Genomic DNA, 19,778 nt, shown 5'->3' on the forward strand with positions numbered 1-19,778 from the left:
GTCTTGAGCCGGAAAAGGGTAGAGTGCCTTCTCCGGGTCAAGGGGGTGTCCTGCCCTAAGTGGAGGAGTTTAAGTATCTCGGGATCTTGTTCACGAAAGGGGGAAGAAGGGAGCGGGAGGTCGACAGGCGGATTGGTGCAGCGTCTGCTGTCAAGCGGGCGCTGTACCGGTCCGTTGTGGTGAAGAGAGAGCTGAGCCAAAAAGCGAAGCTCTCGATTTACCGGTCGATCTACGTTCCCACCCTCATCTATGGTCATGAGCTTTGGGTCATGACCGAAAGAACGAGATCGCGGATACAAGCGGCCGAAATGGGTTTCCTCCGTAGGGTGGCTGGGCTCTCCCTTAGAGATAGGGTGAGAAGCTCAGTCATCCGGGAGGGACTCAGAGTAGAGCCGCTGCTCCTTCACATCGAGAGGAGCCAGTTGAGGTGGCTCGGGCATCTGGTCAGGATGCCTCCTGGACGCCTCCCTGGTGAGGTGTTCCGGGCACGTCCCACCGGGAGGAGGCCCCGGGGAAGACCCAGGACACGCTGGAGGGACTATGTCTCTCGGCTGGCCTGGGAACGCCTCGGGATTCCCCCGGAAGAGCTAGAAGAAGTGGCCGGGGAGAGGGAAGTCTGGGCCTCCCTTCTGAAGCTGCTACCCCCGCGACCCGACCTCGGATAAGCGGAAGAAGATGGATGGATGGAAATAAAAATCTTTAGGAAGGGTTAAAGGAAGAGTATACTTCTACCAAAAAATTCAGAAATTCTGAGATGAAAAGTTCTAGAAAAAACCTGAACGTTTGTATTTGAAAAGTTGAAATTGTTTAACATTTAAAATGCTGACTTTTGTTTTCTAGAAAGCTTTTGACTGAGTTCGTAAATGTTGTTTTTTCTACAAAATGTCTGTTTTTGGCAGAAAAGTCCTTTTTCTATCTGCAGTGGCTGTAATGTGCTGTGTGGCATTAAATTCAATTATGTTCTCAAAAATAAATACATTAAAATAAATAACTCAAATTAAATGTATTGTAAAAATAATTTAAAATGCAAATAAAAATATAGCTTTATAATCTCCAAAGTCATTTAAAACTACAACATGACAAACAAAGAGTCACAACAGTTTATCTTTCGGTGAACTAAGACGTTTTATTTTAAAATGGTAAATGGACTGAACTTATATAGCGCTTTTCCAGTCATTTTTGACCACTCAAAGCGCTTTACACTAGAGTCACATTCACCCAGTCGCACTCACAAACACGCACACAATTATACACCGATACGCAGATCGGTAGGCAATTTGGGGTTAAGTGCCTTGCCCAGAGGCACATCGACATGTGGCAGGAGGAAGCTGGAATCGAACCTACAACCTTCCGATCGCAAGACGACTACTCTACCAAAGAGCCACAGTCGCCCCCTGGCGACTGTGGCTCTGAGGAGAAAAATTTTAATTTTTCTCCTCATGAGACTCTTGTTCCTGTCGGAACCATCAGATCCGGTCCGGATCCGGTGGCTGACGGCTCGCCTGCAGAGCCTCCAGCAGCTCTGAGTTTTTCAGGTTTTGGTTTGTTGAAGCCATTAAGGACAATCCTGATCCACTGGATACACTGGTTGTTAATGGGAAGAGGAGCTTCAGCTCTCAGCGCTGGAGACGGAAGTATTTTCACATTAAAATGTCTCCAGTACTGCCAGGTTTCTTCTTCTGCTCATTAGAGCATATTAAACAACTGACAGCACATCACTGCCACCAAGTGGTGGAAACTTGTATTGTAACTCAGCACCTGAATTGTGATGGTAAAATCTCTGGTTTCTGTAAACTTCACTACACAGCGACCTGCTGGTAAAAACCTGGGAGTTTCTTGCAGACCACTAGGTGGCGCTGGAGGCCAAAATGCAGGCCCTCTGGTTAAGAATGGGTGCTTTAAAGGTTACCAGTCTGGATCCCACCCTCTGTGCAGCTCCCTGGCTTCCTTCAGTCTTCTACAAACTCTCAGTGAAGATCCAGTTTCTCTTCTCATGGCTGCTCTTCCTCTTCCTTCATCTGCCTCAGCTGTTCGCCCTTCTGCACACTCACCGCTCCTCAGCTCCACACCTCCATCAGCCACATGTGGATCAGACATTTACCAAAATCGACACAATGCAGTGTTAGTTTCTACGGCAAATTTTTATTTACATTTAGCCAAAAGAAATTGTTGTAGTCAACCATGTTTAATACAATTTAGTCAACTAAATCTACAATCTGGTCAACATAATTATATGTAAAATGTAAATACCTTTTCATCAATTCACTTGAAATAACACAAAAGGAATTTTGTTTTTGCCCAGTTGTGGCATAAAGTTATTGTCTGAAAATACAATTCATACACAAACAGATTTAACTTTATAAATGTCTATTTTTCTGATCTTGCCTTCAACAATAACAGAATATTTCAACCAGTAGGATGAAAATCTACACAGTGTCCATAACAAATTTCATATTGCATTCTTGCAGAAACATTCTTCATGGAATATGTTACCATAAATCAAACCTATTCAACATAAAAATGTTAACTCAAGAATCAAACCACAGTATTTTAGTAAGAGTAAAAGAGAAAAGTGAATCAGTCATAGTATCATGCTTCAGCCAAACAGGATGGAGCAGTATTACTGATGCGCTTCAGCTTTGACTGGCAGATTATGATAGGCAGAAATATCAAACATGTTGGATGTCTGAGAGGAACACAAACAGTTTTGTGTCAATTAAAACTCCGACATCTTGGGCGTGCCGTGGTGGCGTAGCGGTTAGCGCCACCCATATTTGGAGGCCTTGAGTCCTCGTCGCGGGTTCGACTCCCGGACCCGACGACATTTGCCGCATGTCTTCCCCCCTCTCCTTCCCCGTTTCCTGTCAGCCTGCTGTCATATAAGGGACACTAGAGCCACCAAAATACCCTGGAGGGGTAAAAAAAACTCCGACGTCTTACTCATGTCATTTTTGTTGTCTCATCGTCATGGAAAAGGTTTACAAAAACATTGGCACAACCCAAATACAACGATTATACAATCAATATTCATTAATAATAATTAAGTGTGCTTAAGTCATAATTAGGAAATGCGATCATTTTCAAACCGATTCCATTCTTGAGGGTGAAATACATTCTGAGTATGAATTTAAATTGGACAGGCTGGTGGTCGCGGTTTCCTCTACATAGAGGAGCGTTCCCTTTCCAATAGACAGTCCTGTCACTATGGAAGTAGAGGTCAATAAAGGGCAGAACATTCTTTATATATATATATATATATATATATATATATATATATATCGACATAGCAAACAGCACCTAATGAGTCTGGTTTACCTCCAAACATTGGACCCATCTCTGTCAGTAAATGTCAGCAGAAGTATACACAGAATTGGCTTACGGTTGGAATTTTTCCCCGTTGGACCGATTTGCACAATTTCAACTGATGGCAGGAACCACTTCAGGACAGCATTGAGCAAACAGGCGAGACGGTTAGCTGTTTTGAGGGGTTTTTGGAATCCCATTTATCTTTATGTAGTCTCTGGCCAACCTCTCCACCAAATCAGCTACTTTTTCCTCCGTGTGGTGCACAGTGTTGCTAGCTTGCCCACCAATGTAGAGAGGTGGCTATCTGCATCTGTTAGGCAGCTTTTGGTGGTTTCTAAACACTCTGAGGTGTCTGCTCAGATGGTTTCATCTCAGTCAGATTTTCAGCGATCTGCTCCGTCACTGTGGCTTGTGTTTTGGCTGAAAGTTGGGCAACCACGTCTTCCACTGTCGTAGTTCTGGCTTCTGCTACTGCTAGCTCAACTAGGTTAATAGTTTCTTCACTGTCAACAGAGCGGACATTCATTTGTTTTTCAGCTTGTTTGACAGATTGGTTCTGTGACGATGTCATCATCCCTTTCTACTTGGTAAACATGTCAACCAAAAGATCACATATGTGGAAAAACAAAGGTACATCAGGGAAAAGTGTGGAGCTACGGTTAACAAGCTACATTCTTCGCCCGGTCACATGACTTTGCATGACTTTAAAGGATTCTATTTTGTGTGAATTATAACATGGTTAGTCAAACTTTTTTTATGACTGAAACCTTTGCCACAGGTTCCACATGAGAAAGGCTTCTCACCTGTATGATTCCTTATGTGGTTAGTCAAATTACGTTTCGCATTGAAACCCTTTCCACAAATTACACATGAAAAAGGTTTCTCACCTGTGTGAGTTCTCATGTGGCTTGTCAAACTTCCTCTTTGATTGAAACATTTTCCACACGTCATACATGGAAAAGGCTTCTCACCCGTGTGAGTTCTCAAGTGCCTATTTAAGTGTCCTTTTTGATTGAAACTTTTTCCACAGGTTATACAAGAAAAAGGCTTCTCACCTGTATGATTTGTCATGTGGTTAGTCAAATTACGCTTTGTATTGAAACCCTTTCCACAGGTTAAACATGAGAAAGGCTTCTCACTTGTGTGAATTCTCATGTGGCTATTCAAATCATTTTTGTGCCTGAAACATTTCCCGCAAGTTTTACATGAGAAAGGCTTCTCACCTGTGTGAGTTCTCATATGGCAATTCAAAATATGTTTTTGATTGAAACTTTTCCCACAGGTTAGACATGAGAAAGGCTTCTCACCTGTGTGAGTTCTCATGTGGCTAATCAAATTACCCTTTTGATTAAAAGACTTTCCACAGATTATACATGAGAAAGGCTTCTCACCTGTGTGAGTTCTCATGTGAACTGTTAATCCACAGTTGAATTTGAAACTTTTATGACACACTTTGCACTGTTTCAATGTTTTATCCTTCTGAATTTTCTTGCCCTTCATCCTTTGCTCTTCATTTTCACTTCTGGTCTTCTGTTTATCTCTGTGGGATCCCGAGGCTTCGTTAGTCTTTATTCCCTGGTGATGATCTGCTTCAGGGATGTTCTGGAAGATGATTTGGGTTCCATTGAGCTCCGGTTGTTGGCGGTTTGTTTCATCATCAGAAAGCTTTAGGATTAAGATCTCAATCTCCTCCTTTGGGACTTCCTGGTCTTCATCCTGACTGATACCATCAGCCTCAATGTTTGCCATCTGCTCAAGTCCTGATCCATCTTCCTGCTCCTTTATTTGTTTAAGTTCTAGTTCTAATGATTCCTCTTTGATTTTGTGAGATACAGAATTATCCATCTCTTGGTCCACTACATCCTGGTTTTCATCCTGACTGATGTCTTCAACCTCAATCTTTACAATCTGCAGAGATCCTAATTGATAATCTTCTTCCTTCATTTGTTGCAGTTCTAGTTCCTCTGGCTCTTCTTTGATTTCAAGAGATGCAGAATCTCTTCCTATTGCGTTTTCCATCTCTAGCTTTGGTGCAGTAAGGTCTGGTTCTGAGTCATGCTCTGGTTCCTCTGCTCTCCCTTTGGTTTTCAGAGATTCCCTCTGGTTCAGAAAAGAGATGTCTTGTTGGTTGAGGATAAAATGATGAGCAAGAGCATCTTGCTTGATAACAGACATAATGTGTCAAATCTGAAAAAATGAAAACAGAAAATGGAATATTAAAATTTTAGCTTAGTTGATTCTCTGTCCATCTTTTATTGACCAAGAAAAGGAGCATCACAGCTGAAAACATTTTCAAGATGCAACTGATTGCAGGAGCTCACTGATAATAAAGATTCAAATTTTCTACAGGTGCTGTCTCTAGAGCAGGGGTGGGCAATCCTGGTCCTCGAGGGCCGGTGTCCTGCAAATCTTAGATGTCTCCCTGGTCCAACACACTTGAATCCAATAACTGAATCACCTCCTAAGTGCAGTCAGGTTCTCCAGAGTCCTGCTAATGACCTCATTATTTGACTCAGGTGTGCTGAAGTAGAGATGCATCTAAAAGTTGCAGGAGACCGGCCCTCGAGGCCTGGAGTTGCCCACCCCTGCTCTAGAGTCAAAGTGAACTCAGCATTAAGGTAACAACCTGGAGCAGATGAACAAGGACACTTGGAAAGATGATGAGAGCTGTTACTTTTCAGATAAATAATTGTATTTTTTATCATAGTGATTTTTTTGGTAGTTTGATTTAAATTTTCCCAGCAAATAATCGAGAAGGTTGAAGGTCATGCAAACGCAGATTCATATTCATATTCAGTCTGTGGACTTTGATGGAACCCTGGTCTAACTTTGACTGAGTTTAGTATTGAATTGATAGTCAGACTGATCTTTTGATGAACATTAATATAATTTAGTCCAGCATTAATCCACACAACAGATTTAATTCATTTTTAAAGGGTTTTTTGGCTCTAGATTGAGGATTTAGTCACCTGCCATATCCCTGCACCACCAACAGGCATGTTGGTTCATTTTAATCGCGATGAACGATAAATCAATTAATCGTACGATAAATTAAAACTATCAACCTCATTTTAATTATCGGCATTATCGTCTCTTCTGACCTTTTCCTCTTTCTGTTGATGACACTGAATGAAAAAAGGCTCAACTCCGGTGCTCTCCACTGACCTCTGACCTCATATCCTCAGTGTAAAGCCCAGCGCAGAGACACGATCTTAGAGCTGTCGGCCGATTGTCGGCCCATTTTCAAAACCTGACAGACCAAACATTAGCCGACAGAAATCCTAGGTATAACGGTTCGATCGGGTTCGTTCCTGCCGTGTGGTGTCCAACAATGGGCACAAAATAATGGCTACAAGTCCAGTGAACTAATTTTAAAACCAGGCATTAATCAATGCTTTACTACAATCTACCTGCAATGCATGTTGCTAGTGTCAGCGTAAAGTCCTGACTGAATGAAAATCATTACAACCTATTTATGTCACGTTAACGAAGAACAGCTGAAAAGTTACCAGGTTTATCAACTGCGGTAGCAATTTGGCTCCAACTCCTCCTCTTGTCATTTCTATATTCTCTGCACAAAATGTTGAATAAACATTAATGTTGTTTCCACATATCATCTCCAATGTCCGCTGGACTTCGGGTTGCGCCGTGTCAGCTGTTTGGGATTCCCCTCCGTAATTTCCCCTCAGAAAACACGGAGGAGAATCTGCGCTTTCTGATTGGCTACCTGTCACATTCAACAGGTGTCTTAAAGCTCCCAGTGGGGAAAACCCCTGATTTGGATTGGAGCTGCAACGACGATCTACCGTAACACACCACACAATCTTAGAAAGACCAACGATCTAAGATTGTCTTAAGGGGAAAAATAGGAGCAAAAAATCATGTAGTGTGAACTATTGCATCAGGTAGTCGATGTGCCCATCTTCTCTATTTAAATCTAATTATTACTGAAGGGCAACATAATATACAGACTTCATAATCTGCACTCTTTTGGTTGAATGCAGTATTTATTTCCACTTTGGCTTTATGTAGTTTAGTTTTTTTCAAGTACATTTTTTGTTAATGGAGACTGAGAATCCATTTTATTTTTGGTTGTTTTATTTATTTTGTTTATCAGTTCCAGTGTTAAATATTCTTTTGAAAATAAAGTGTATCTATCTTTGGCAGGAAATCACATCATTATTATGTCATTTCCATTAAATCAGTGTAAAAAGGTCTTCAAACAATATTATCGTTTATCACAATAATTTTTTGAGACAATTAATCGTTGAGCAAAATTTGTTATCGTCACAGGCCTAGTTGTCACTGATTAAATACAGAGAAATGTCTCCTTTTATTATTCTTTTTATTCCATATCATTGATTTTACATCATGCATCATTTCAATACAATCTGTGAAAAAAAAACAGACAAAGCAAAACTGTTATGGCAATTTATTACAAACCATCACATAACTAGACATTAATCTTTATGGAGTTATTTTTCCTGAACATCCCTTCTGAAAGAAACTGACGAACTACTACAGGAACAACAGACTACTAAAAAGAATACCAAAAGCAACAAACTTTGATATTCCCATTAACATATTTTTAAGAAAAAAACCCGCTTGAGAATAAAGAGTAGAAGACAACAATATGTATATTTATTTAAAGACCTTTCACAAAATGTCAAATACAAAAAAAATCATTTGACAGTAAGAGTTTCAACTTCGATCTGCCTTGTAGATAAACATCCCACTGTTGAGTACATGCCAGGTCTAAACAATGTGAGAGCACCAGAAAGTCTGAAAATCTGAGCACAGACCTCAAAAGTTATAATATTTATCTGCAAAAGTAGGTTTAATTATTCAAAGATTTGCACAAATGTAGGAGAATTTAAATGTCTTTGAGTTCAGCAGCAACATTAATAACAATAAAGCCTTCTGACTTGTATGGGTAATTTTAAACAGTTTCTAATTACATTTTTACAAGTTTGAGTAGGTAAAATACAGAGACCTTTCTTACACGTATGAAATGGGAAAGGATTCTATTTTGTGAGTTGTAAGATGCTTAATCAAACTATGTTTACGACTGTAACCTTTTCCACAAGTGCCGCATATGAAAGGCTTCTCACCTGTGTGAGATCTCATGTGGCACGTCAAACTACATTTTTGAAGGAAACCTTTCCCACAGGTTATACATGAAAACGGCTTCTCACCTGTGTGAATTCTCATGTGGTTAGTCATACTACGTTTTTGAAGGAAATTTTTCCCACAGGTCATACACGAGAAAGGTTTTTCCCCCGTATGAGTTCTCATGTGGCTAGTCAAACTACGTTTTTGAATGAAACTTTTTCCACAGGTTAGACATGAGAAGGGCTTCTCACCTGTGTGAGCTAGCATGTGGGTATTCAGAAATCTTTTTTGATTAAAACCTTTTCCACAGGTCTTACATGAGAAGGGCTTCTCACCTGTATGAATCCTCATGTGGTAAGTGAAACTATATTTTTTATAGAAACCCTTTCCACAGATTATACATGAGAAAGGCTTTTCCCCTGTGTGAGTTCTTGTGTGTCTAGTCAAGCTACGTTTTTGAATGAAACTTTTTCCACAAGTAAAACATGAGAAAGGCTTCTCACCTGTGTGAGTTATCATGTGGCTAGTAAAAGTAGATTTTTTATTAAAACTTTTTCCACAAGTTCCACATGAGAAAGACTTCTCACCTGTGTGATATCTCACGTGGCTTGTCAAACTACGTTTTTGAATGAAGCTTTTTCCACAAGTTAAACATGAGAAAGGCTTTTCACCTGTGTGATTTCTCATGTGGCTATTCAAACTATGTTTTTGCATAAAACCTTTTCCACACATTAGACATGAGAAAGGCTTCTCACCTGTGTGAGTTGTTATGTGGGTACTCAAAAATCGTTTTTGATTAAAACCTTTACCACAGGTTAGACATAAGAAAGGCTTCTCACCTGTATGAATTCTCATGTGGCAGGTAAAATTTGATTTTTTATTGAAACCCTTTCCACAAATTATACATGAGAAGAGCTTCTCACTTCTGTGAGTTATCATGTGACTATTTAAACTACGTTTTTGGATGAAACTTTTTCCACAGGTTATACATGAGAAAGGTTTCTCACCTGTGTGCGTTCTCATGTGAACACTCAAATTACGTTTCTGAACCAAACCTTTTCCACAGATTGAACAAGAGAAAGGCTTCTTCTCACCTGTGTGAGTCGTCATGTGGCGATTCAAATCATGTTTGTGACGGAAACATTTTCCACAGGTTATACATGAGAACGGCTTCTCACCCGTGTGAGTTCTCATGTGAATGGTCAAACTAAACTTCTGAATGAAACATTTTCCACAGGTTAGACATGAGAAAGGCTTCTCACCTGTGTGACTACTCATGTGGCTATTCAAATTATGTTTGTGATTGAAACATTTCCCACAGGTTAGACATGAGAAAGGCTTCTCACCTGTGTGAGTTCTCATGTGGCATTTCCAACTAATTTTTTGATTAAAACCTTTTCCACAGGTTTTACATGAGAAAGGCTTTTCACTAGTGTGAGTTCTCATGTGGGTATTCAAATTATGTTTGTGATTGAAACATTTCCCACAGGTTTTACATAAGAAAGGCTTCTCGCCTGTGTGAGTTCTCATGTGAACTGTTAAATCACTATTACATTTAAAAAATTTTCCACAAACTTTACATTGTTTACCATTCTGAATTTTCCTGCCCTTCATCCCTTTCTCTGCATCATCACTTTGTCCTTTGGTTTTCTGAGCCATTTTCTGTTGCCAATCATCTTTACTGGATCCTGAAGCTTCATGAGTCTTTATTTCCTGAAGTTCTACTTTAGAGAAGTTCTGTAAGAAGATTTGGTTTGCAATTACGTCTGGTGGTTGTTGTTGGTCTGTATCATTATCAAAAGCCTCTAGGACTAAATTATCAGTCTCCTGCTTTAGTATGTCCTGGTATTCATCCTGACTGATGCTTTCAGCCTCTTTCTCTGCCATCTGCTGAGGTCCTGATCCATGCTCCTCTTCCTTCACTTGTCTAGGTTTCAGTTCTCCTGGTTCCTCTTTGAGTTCAACAGGTGCAGAGTCTCCTCCCATTAAGGTATCCGTCTCCTGCTTCAGTACATCCTGGTTTTCCTCCTGATTGATGTCTTTAATCTCAATTTTTACCATGTGCTGAAGTCCTGATTGATCATAATCTTCTTTAACTTGTTGCGGTTCTAGTTCCTCTGGTTCTTCTTTTATTTCAAGAGGTCCAGAATCTGTCCCCATTATAATATCCATCTCTTTAGTACAATCTGGTCTTCATTCAGCAAAGGTTCAGATCCATACTCTATGTGTCCAAGTTCTGGTTCATTGGCTCTCCCTTTGGTTTTTAAAGATTCTGTTTCCCTCTTTTCCAGAACAGAGATCTCTTGTTTGTAGAAGACAAAACAATGAGCAACATCTAGCTTAATAAAAAAAATAATGGTGTGGGAAATCTGAAAAAAAGAACAGAAAATGTAATATTAATTTTAGCTTATTTTCTGTGTTCATCTTCCATTGACCAGTTGCTACACCAGAAGCTTTACAGCTGCAGATCATCAACATGTTGCATATGCAAGCGACAGGTGGAGCTCACCGTTTAACTGAGTTTTTTATGCAAACACTAAGGCAGACCGAGGTTTCTCTACAGTCTTTAGACACGACACAACCTAAAGGCAACTACTGATACTCGGGTTTTCTCAATTCCATTTTTTACCAGAACAAGTACTTTGTTTTGCCAATATGAGTTCTGAAATACAGTAGTTAAGAAGGTGGTAAAGGTAATTTTATTTCTATAGCACATTTTCAGCAACAAGGCAATACAAAGTCTTTTACAGGATTTAAAAGGAAATACAAACCAAAAGAGCAAAAGAAGAAAAAGCTAATAATGTTGATCCAAAGTAAATAAACTAGATACTCTTACATAGATCTCACAATAAGTTTTGAAAACAAATGCATCTTATTTAGAACAGGTCAGCCATTCTTCTTTTTAAGCCTACAGTCCCTCTGAATGTCTTAAATCATAAATAGTGCATAACGTACATTGTTCAGTTTTTAAATGCTTTATCAAATTACTCATTAAAGGATGTGACTTTAGCTAGAGTTTAGATCTATAGCCTGAGCCACATCCCGAAACTCAGGCCAGGTCAAAGTTATTTGCTTCATCTGCATTTAATAAGCCTAAAATACATACACAGAGAAAGCCAAAACAGAATGAGCAATAAAGTTGTGTTAATCTACTATTGAGTAAGCATGGAGCGCATACAGCTCCACCCTGCTCCGCTCCTACCAATCACTGGATGCCCTGGCAGGACGTTTGCAGTTCAATACACTTTGGATTCCTGGGCAAGTGGAAGGTAGTGCATCTGTCCTTACTGTTGGTTGAGGATGTTGAAGATGTGAACACAACTGGAACTTTTAATAACAGGATTTCTGCTTTTTGGAGTTGGCGTTTACCTGGCATATCGTGAAATCCAGAAAACACAGGCAGCCGTTCTGGGCATTGAGAGGCCGCTGTCTGAAGGAATGTGCTGCAGACTCGGATGCTGAATTCTTGCTGAGAGTTGCAGGACAGCTGCGGCCCCTGGAACTTGCTAGTGAGATGGAATCGACCTTGACTTGCTGGTTCGGTTGGACTGACCACTTATTTGGCTGTTTGGATTTCACCATTGAGAAAGCCGTCACTACTTGACATCTGTGGACTTGAATCAGGGATCTACTGAGGCCCCTGATGATCCATCAATTATCAAAGACAATGGTGGGGGGGGACAGTGTTCAGACTTATTTACAAATCCACACACTGTATGGTTATAAACACACCTCACCGCCTTCACTGCCTCCTCTCCTTATGTTGTCTATTTATTGCTGTCATGGTTTTGTGCAACCCTACTATGTGTCAAATAGAAAACAGTGTGAGATATGATTTTTCCTTAATGTGGTTATTCTCATCTAATGAAAAGGTGTCACCCCCAGGGCTGCACCTGTCTACCAATGTCTTAAATGTTTCTTTGTTTTTTGTTCTTTGGATGGACTGTACTGAAATGTGAATGAATCATTCACTTATTTATTCAAACTTGACAGCCCGGATTTGTAGAAAGAACTATTTGGATCATTAACATACAAAGTGTTTCATTGTCCCTTAACTCTTTATCAGCACCAGTGATTATCACATTTATCCCTGACTGAGTGAAAACATCCATTATTACACCCATTTTTTATTTTTTAACGGTCCTGTTCTTCATTCACAAACCACGACTCCTGGCTCGCTCGCCACATAACGCCGCTTTGGGTTCGCACTACCACCTGATTTAGTAACTAGCTGGTACTGATCAGAACTATGACCAGCATGGAGTCATGAGCTGACTGAGAAATATGCTATAGTGCAACTAGTATTTATTCATGATCATAATAACCATTGGGTATTGAATTTAATGCAGAGGTCAATGAAAGTGTGTTTCTGTCAGGTTGTTTTAGTGAACAGATGCAGCCACAGTGAAGCAGCAGCATTCAAACCGGAAATTAAAGGAAGTGGGATTTGGTTCAGGCACTCAGGTGAGTTACAAATGTAGAGCAAAAGTCAAGAGGAATGCAGAAATCTCTGACAATAAGATTCTTGTTTTCTTTTACAGACATACTTTTCTTAAAACCCTGAATAAGGACAGCACTCCTCCAGTACTCTGCCACGGAGTTTTTAAAGATCTGCTTACATCTGCATGGATCACCACTATCAGCTCGGCTCCTAACACCAGGAGATTTTCCACCTGCCCTGTCAGAAATACACCCATCAAGGCTCTTGCTGGATTTTCTGCTGTGACGTACATAACTCCATTAAATCTACCTGGTCTGCTGTTTGTCGTCCACCTAGGAACACCGGTCACTGCGTTGAGTACAGTGTGTTTGCCCAACTGGCTCGGTCAGCTATTGCGGTTGTCAATCACAATAAAAACATCAACTTCGGTCTCTTCAACATCCACTTGCTCATGAGTAAAGGGTATCTTGTGCAGGATATAATCTCTGACCGAAAGATTTTCTGTGCTTAACTGAAATGTGGCAACATCCGAACGACTTTGCACCACTCAACGACGCTACTCCTCCAGGGTTTGTTTACATCACTCAACCTCGTTTTTCTGGCAGAAGGGGAGGTTTAGCAATAATCTACCGCGAGAAGTAGAGGGCAGGGCCTGTAACTGTTCCTGTCTGTCATTCATTTGAAGGAACTGTATGCCATCTCTCTGGGCCAACTCCCACTAAAATTGCCACCTTGTTTAATTTGTTGCACAGGAGATATTACCCACTGACTGCAAAGTGGATTAATTACTAATTACTAATTAAATACTTAATAATTGCTGCACACAACAAAAGCCTCCATGGCCTCCTAAACAATCTTCCTCCACTTTAAACCAGATCTGTCTCATTCACTCATACTGCACCTTGGTTTACTTCCACTCAGTAAAAGGACGTCGACTCACTGTGCACAAAGACATGGATTCCAATCATATTCTTCACTACAAAGATTCAATTTCTACAGCTAAATCAATATTTTATTCCACTTTTCTTATTCCCAGTTCTAGTAAGGGTAACTCCAAAGCCTTATTTTCTGTACTTGCAAACATTACCAAACCACTAGATTCTCTCCCACCTGTATTCCTCTGATTTTTGTAACACTTTGGTATCATTTTTCTCTTGTAAGATAGCACATATCCACCAACTCTTACCCAAATATCATCTGTTCCAGATGTCCCTACTAATTCATTTATGGTCCTCAGTCGATGACGTCACCAAATTAATTCAAAAATCAAAATCTTCAACTCATCATTTAGATCCTCCTCCACCAGTTCTTGTTAAAGCTCCATCTCCTCTCCGTCATCACTGACATCATATATTCTTCCCTTTCTCTGGTGTTGATCCTCTGACCAGCTGCTATAACCCAAATACTTCAGAAACCTGGTCTAGATCCCAATGATCTCAATAATTTTCATCCCATCTCAAATCTTCCATTCATGTCTAAAATTCTTGAAAGAGCAGTTGCTGTTCGACTTCATTCTCATCTATCCAGCAATAATTTATATGAACAATTCCAATCTGGTTTCCGTCCACAGTACCGAATCAGCACTTCTTAAAGTTACCAATGACCTCCTCCTTGCTGGTGACTCTGGTTTATTATCCAAACTCCTTTTGCTTGGTCTGACTGCGGCCTTTGACACAATCTCTCATAACATCCTCCTTGACAGACTATCCTCTCTTGGTATTGTAAATACATCTCTGAACTGGTTTCAGTTGTTCCTCTCAGGCTGCACTCAGGTTGTTCAGTTAAAACCATTCACCTCTCATCCTGTTCCCGTTATCTCGGGTGTTTTTTTAGGTGAAGTTCAGAAAAGGATCAACGGAAAGTTTCCACGTCTTCCTACATCCAGGTACTCTGCCGCCATTTTGGTAGTGTGGAAACAGCTTTCCACTTCTTTAGCTATGTTTCCATTGTGAAAATTGGAATTACAAAAATCTATTTGATTTATGGAATTTAAAAAGATTTTGAGGACAAAGTGGTTTCTCAGCTGTATCAAAATTTGTGTTTGTCTCAAAGCTGCAAGGGAAACATTTTCCAGCATCATGAGTTGTGAACAACAACCAAATGTTACGAAGACGAGACAAAGACAACAGGAAGTGGCAGGAGGACGGTGGCGCGTGAACAAATTTAGTCAAGTGTGATATTAATTATGTTTCTTGTTCAATGGGAGCATTACAATTGTGAAACTGTTTTTTCGACAGTGGAATATGGAGTTTTACAAATATTTGTAATAAAAACGCAGCTACTGCACAAAGGAGAACTGCAATGGCTGAATGTTGTTGGATTCAAGGCGGATAGTTAAGAACGTCACGATTCCATTTGATTCAGTATTACTCTAAATACTTTGATACTGAATTAAATGTGAACAGATTAATAAGCGTACAATAGTGTCATAAACACACTAGCTTTAGCAAGATGCTAAGTTCCCATAAAACAAACAGCATACAAAAGCCCACAGTTCAAATCAGCATACAATTTCATAACTAAAAAATATATGGTGTCAAAAAAAAACTTTTAATATACCTATATCAAAGCACAAGTATCTTAAAATATTTACAAAACTATATCTATAATGTCATGTTCTGTTCATACTGGGTTTGCTTCTAAATAGTAGAATTAGTAATAAATAATATTCTATGACTATTTTGTTTGTTATTCATCTGTTAAACACAGAAAGGTCCAGAGATATAAACGAGCAAAACAGAAGAAATATTACAAATAGATTCTGTCATCCACAGGAAGCAGCCAAATGGAAATATGAAATATGTCATGTAAGAAATTTACATTTCTGTTGGCTGTCACAAACAAAGCTGCATGGTGTTTAAAAAGCTCCTGGAAGATTTATAAAATTGTAACACAGATTGCAAAGAAATAGTTTTCTTGATAATTTGAGTTCTTAGTCAGACTCATCCTTCATAAAGTAAAAATAAAATAACCAAGGAGTCAAAACTTTTTCAACTCAAACATCAACACAAAAAGTCCCTGAGCTGCAAAACAGATTTTATTTTAAATATGAACTAAATTAAATAGCTTTTTTTTTTTTTTACAGCAGGGGCACAAACAAGTAATTGAGTTTTGGTGACCTGTTGAATAATAATTTTTCTGGAGGTTTTCAGAGGGAGAGCTGGATGGTCTGATGTTCTCCTATAAACCCAGAACTGACTTTGCTCCTTTCGGATCGATAGATCAGCTGATCAGAAGAGTTTAGATCAAACCAAAGCTGTTCCTGTTCTGGATCCTAAACTTTGGATCATCAGTCAGGCGTCTTTGCTTCGTGTCATCAAGCCTCTTTTTAAAAACCTGATTCTCAAAAGCATTTGGTCCCGTTTATGTCTTTTTTTTCATGGTCTTAGTTCGATTTTACGCATTTATTTTATGTTATTTCTAATCTTTGATTTGTCTTGTTTTTACACAGCACTTTAGACTTTGTTTTTAAAATGTACCAAATACATTTAATCTGGATTCAAGAATCACAATCTGTGTTTTATTTAATATTTGTTTGCATAAAATAATGAATCTCCTGTTTAAACATTCAGACTGATCAAAAATAATCCAGATTCATTAATGCAACAGAAACCGGGTTAAATGAAGGTGTGAAGCAGAAGCCGAGTTAAAGCAGGAAACGTTACCTGATGGTCGAGCTCTTCCTCCTGCGATGTTGAATATTTCAGCAGTTAGTCTGATTGATTCTCGCTGAAGATTGAAGATTAACCGAAGATATTGTCACTGTAGACTCTGAAATATTCAGCTCACACGGACAAACCGTCTTCTAACCGACAACAGGCACAATGGAGCCTGGAAGCTAACGCTGCTAGCGCCTTGCTGGTTACTTCCGCCGGAAGTCTCACACGGAGATGTCACCCAGAAACAGACTATGTGCTTTAAGTTCCGCCTCCAACTACAACTATCAAATTTTGTTCAGATATTACACTGAACAAAAATATAAAGCCCCGTGTCAAATATAAGAGTTTTATGAACATGTGGGTTACGCAATATATAGAGAAATTCAAAATACACTTTCAGTAATTACTGATCTTCATATCGGCATCGATGACATCGTGGTTCGGCCGTTTGTAGCGGATCGACAGTCCTGATCGGGGTCAGGCTGAGGAATCCGATTCTGACCCAGTTGGCTTCCCGTAGGCGGTTACAGACAGTCTGAGGTTTGATGCGTCTGTTGTTCAGACCAATAGTCTCATCAGCTGAGTGTCGCTGGTCTGAGCCGATCCTCAGACGGACGAGCCGACGTGGCCGTCTGGTGCTGAGCGGTCAGACGAGGATGAGGAGGATCTGCAGTCTGTTGGAAACCAACTCTTAAAGGGCCGACGGTCCGATAACGGGCCATTATCGGACCGTCGGTACGGCGTCCTGCATCCAACATGCCAACGGCTCCGACATAACATCTGAGGCTTTATGACTTCTGACATAATGTGACATTTTGGGGCCTTTTATTGTCCAGGCCAAGGATTGTCCAGCTGTTGCTCATTTTGTCTGACCAGCCAGTGGACATGTCCCACAATGCACCGAGTAAAACAACAACTCACTGAGTAACGCTCACTGACAGGAAGTTGGATTACATATTATACACAGTTCAAAAGAAATATTACTTTGGTACAATAAAATGTCAGCAATGCTCATTTACAGTTAACTCCACATGGCAACAACATCTGACATGAGGCCTTTAGATTTTTGTTCGGTTTTGTTTTTTTGTCTGTTGTGACACAAGTTGAGCAACTTCAATACTGAGTTTAGCATCTGAACTAATTGAAACTAGTTTTATCCAAAATCTAAAAATAAAAACACAGAATTAGAACCTCCTTTTCATACACAACTCTATAATACAGTATAAAATGTGTATATTATATTACATGATATTTATTATTGAATTTGTTATGATCTGAATTAATTACTGAAAAAAGGAGGCAAAAAGTGACGGGAACTTAACAATAGAATAGAAATATTCTTTATTATAACAATAAAAAGTGAAAACTCAGGTGTAATAGCAGCATCAGATATATAAGTTCACACAAAAGTTCCAAAGGTGCTAAGAAAAAAAATAAATTAATAACACTAGTAATAATAATATCTTGCACAATGTTATTACAAGCAGAAATATTATTGAAAATGAATGAAAAACAGAGCAATAACTGTAAATACCAGCAGTGTGTATTCATGCGGGTGTCAATAAACACTTTGACCTCAACGGACTCAGAACAAACTGGACTGAAAGACGTCAAAACGGTTTATCATTAAAAAAGACAACTAACTATTGAAACAAAGTATTTTCAATCGTTTGAATCGATTGGCCTGTAATTCTGCAGCAGTGATTTGTCCATCAGTGGTCTGATTTTTTTACTGTCCAGTCAGATCAGATCAATGACAGAAGAGCTACAAGGAAAGCTGTGGGAGGAGTTTCATTTATTGACATTTTCCTGGTTGAGTTGGTTAATATCACACATACATTCCAATTGATCCTAGTTCTAAAACAGTACAATAAGCCCAGTTAATTATTCAAAGTAGCTTAAAACCTTCCCAGCAGAGCATCGAGTCATTGATATGCAGCGTCACTCCTGGACCAGCAGGGGGCGACAGCAGAGAATTGCTTGCCTTGTGTTGTTGACTTTACAGCAATCCCTGATAACAAGCAAGTAGTGGCTTTCAAAAGTGTTCATACCCATTGAACTTTTCCATATTTTGTCACATTGAAACTACAAACATAAATCAATTTTATTGCAATTTAATGTGAAAGACAAAAACAAAGTGGTACACAATTATGAAGCAAAAAGAAAATTATACATGGTTCCACACCTTTTTTACAAATAAAAAACTGAAAACCACTTTATGCAAAAGTATTGAGCCTCCCTGAGTCGATACTTTGTGTTTGTCTCAACCAGTTTTGCACATCTAGGGACTGAAATTTTGTCCCATTCTTCTTTGCCAAACATCTCAATCTCAGTCAGATAGGATGAAGAGCATTTTCAGATGTTGAGACAGATTCGATCAGTTTAGGTCTGGACTTTGACTGGGTCATCCTAAAGACGCCCATATGCCCAGGGGTACTTCAGTCCAGAGGTCCGCGGGTTAGGGTTAGGTCAACGCCGACGTCCGCTGACACGTCCAAGCAAAGATCCATTTTTATGAGCGCGTACTTGGTGTCGCACAAAAAGCTGCCTGGTAGAAACGGTTTTCACATCAAACTGTTTTACATGTGACACCGAAGAGATAAGGTCAAGAGTAGGGATTACACGACTTCACATTTTTCAACATGATAAAAGTCGACTAGTCGCAGTGACAGAAACATAAGCAAAAATGTTTCTCAGCAACTTACATGCTTTATTCGCTACTTTCTCGCAAATATAGAAAAACAATCACTCAGACTAAATTTGTAGCATTAAAAGAACAAAAACAGAACATTATCCCAGACTCTTTGTCCGATAAGTTGGACAGATCTTAGTTCAACCCCCCCTGCCGGAGCACATAATTCTGCCCCCCTGTGTCTGGAGTGGAAACTGCAGCCAGATCAGAACATTTTCACGGCTCATCTGATCGATTTCTCGGTAAAACGACTCGCATAATCATGTCAAGGTTGTAACTTTGTTTTATCAACAGCTACTGTTAAAAACAACAACGAAATAAATAAATAAACTTGGTCTTATGTGGGATTCTTCATACAGTTTTGTATTGTTTTTAAATAGTCAAGAGAATCCATCTTTCTCCTACGTTTATCATTTTCACTTTAGCCTGACAAATATCAGTCACCAAATACTATTTTCCAACACATTGTGTGTATTTATAATTTTTTTGTGTTGAGATAAAAGGAAGGAAGCTGCTAATAGCAGGACACAAAAAATTAGACTTCCTGAAAAGATGAGAGTGTCTGGAA

The 19,778-nt window shown here is 39.4% G+C and overlaps 2 protein-coding genes across 4 annotated transcripts; both read right to left on the reverse strand.

Moving 5' to 3' along the window:
• Positions 1-1,438: 1,438 nt before the first annotated feature.
• LOC102218838 (zinc finger protein OZF-like) lies at positions 1,439-16,721 on the reverse strand. 3 transcript variants are annotated; one of them, XM_023339009.1, is made up of 3 exons: positions 16,525-16,721; positions 4,698-5,493; positions 1,439-2,069 (listed from the first exon to the last, which is right to left on the reverse strand). In XM_023339009.1, the coding sequence occupies exons 2-3, from the start codon at positions 5,479-5,481 to the stop codon at positions 1,906-1,908; spliced, it is 948 nt and encodes a 315-aa protein (XP_023194777.1). In that variant the 5' UTR covers positions 5,482-5,493; positions 16,525-16,721; the 3' UTR covers positions 1,439-1,905. The 3 variants fall into 3 exon arrangements, 2 of the variants coding, with proteins under 2 accessions (XP_023194777.1, XP_023194776.1); XM_023339008.1 differs by lacking the exon at positions 1,439-2,069 and having other exon boundaries at positions 3,293-5,493; XR_002753230.1 differs by lacking the exons at positions 1,439-2,069; positions 4,698-5,493 and adding an exon at positions 10,704-10,787.
• Positions 7,724-10,766, reverse strand: LOC106700309 (oocyte zinc finger protein XlCOF6-like). Its single transcript, XM_023338981.1, has one exon. It carries the CDS (start codon positions 10,588-10,590, stop codon positions 8,305-8,307), a length of 2,286 nt encoding a protein of 761 aa, XP_023194749.1. The 5' UTR covers positions 10,591-10,766; the 3' UTR covers positions 7,724-8,304.
• Positions 16,722-19,778: the final 3,057 nt, after the last annotated feature.

This window comes from Xiphophorus maculatus, chromosome 9 (assembly GCF_002775205.1).
Source record: "Xiphophorus maculatus strain JP 163 A chromosome 9, X_maculatus-5.0-male, whole genome shotgun sequence".
In the NCBI taxonomy this organism is placed as follows: Eukaryota; Metazoa; Chordata; class Actinopteri; order Cyprinodontiformes; family Poeciliidae; genus Xiphophorus; species Xiphophorus maculatus.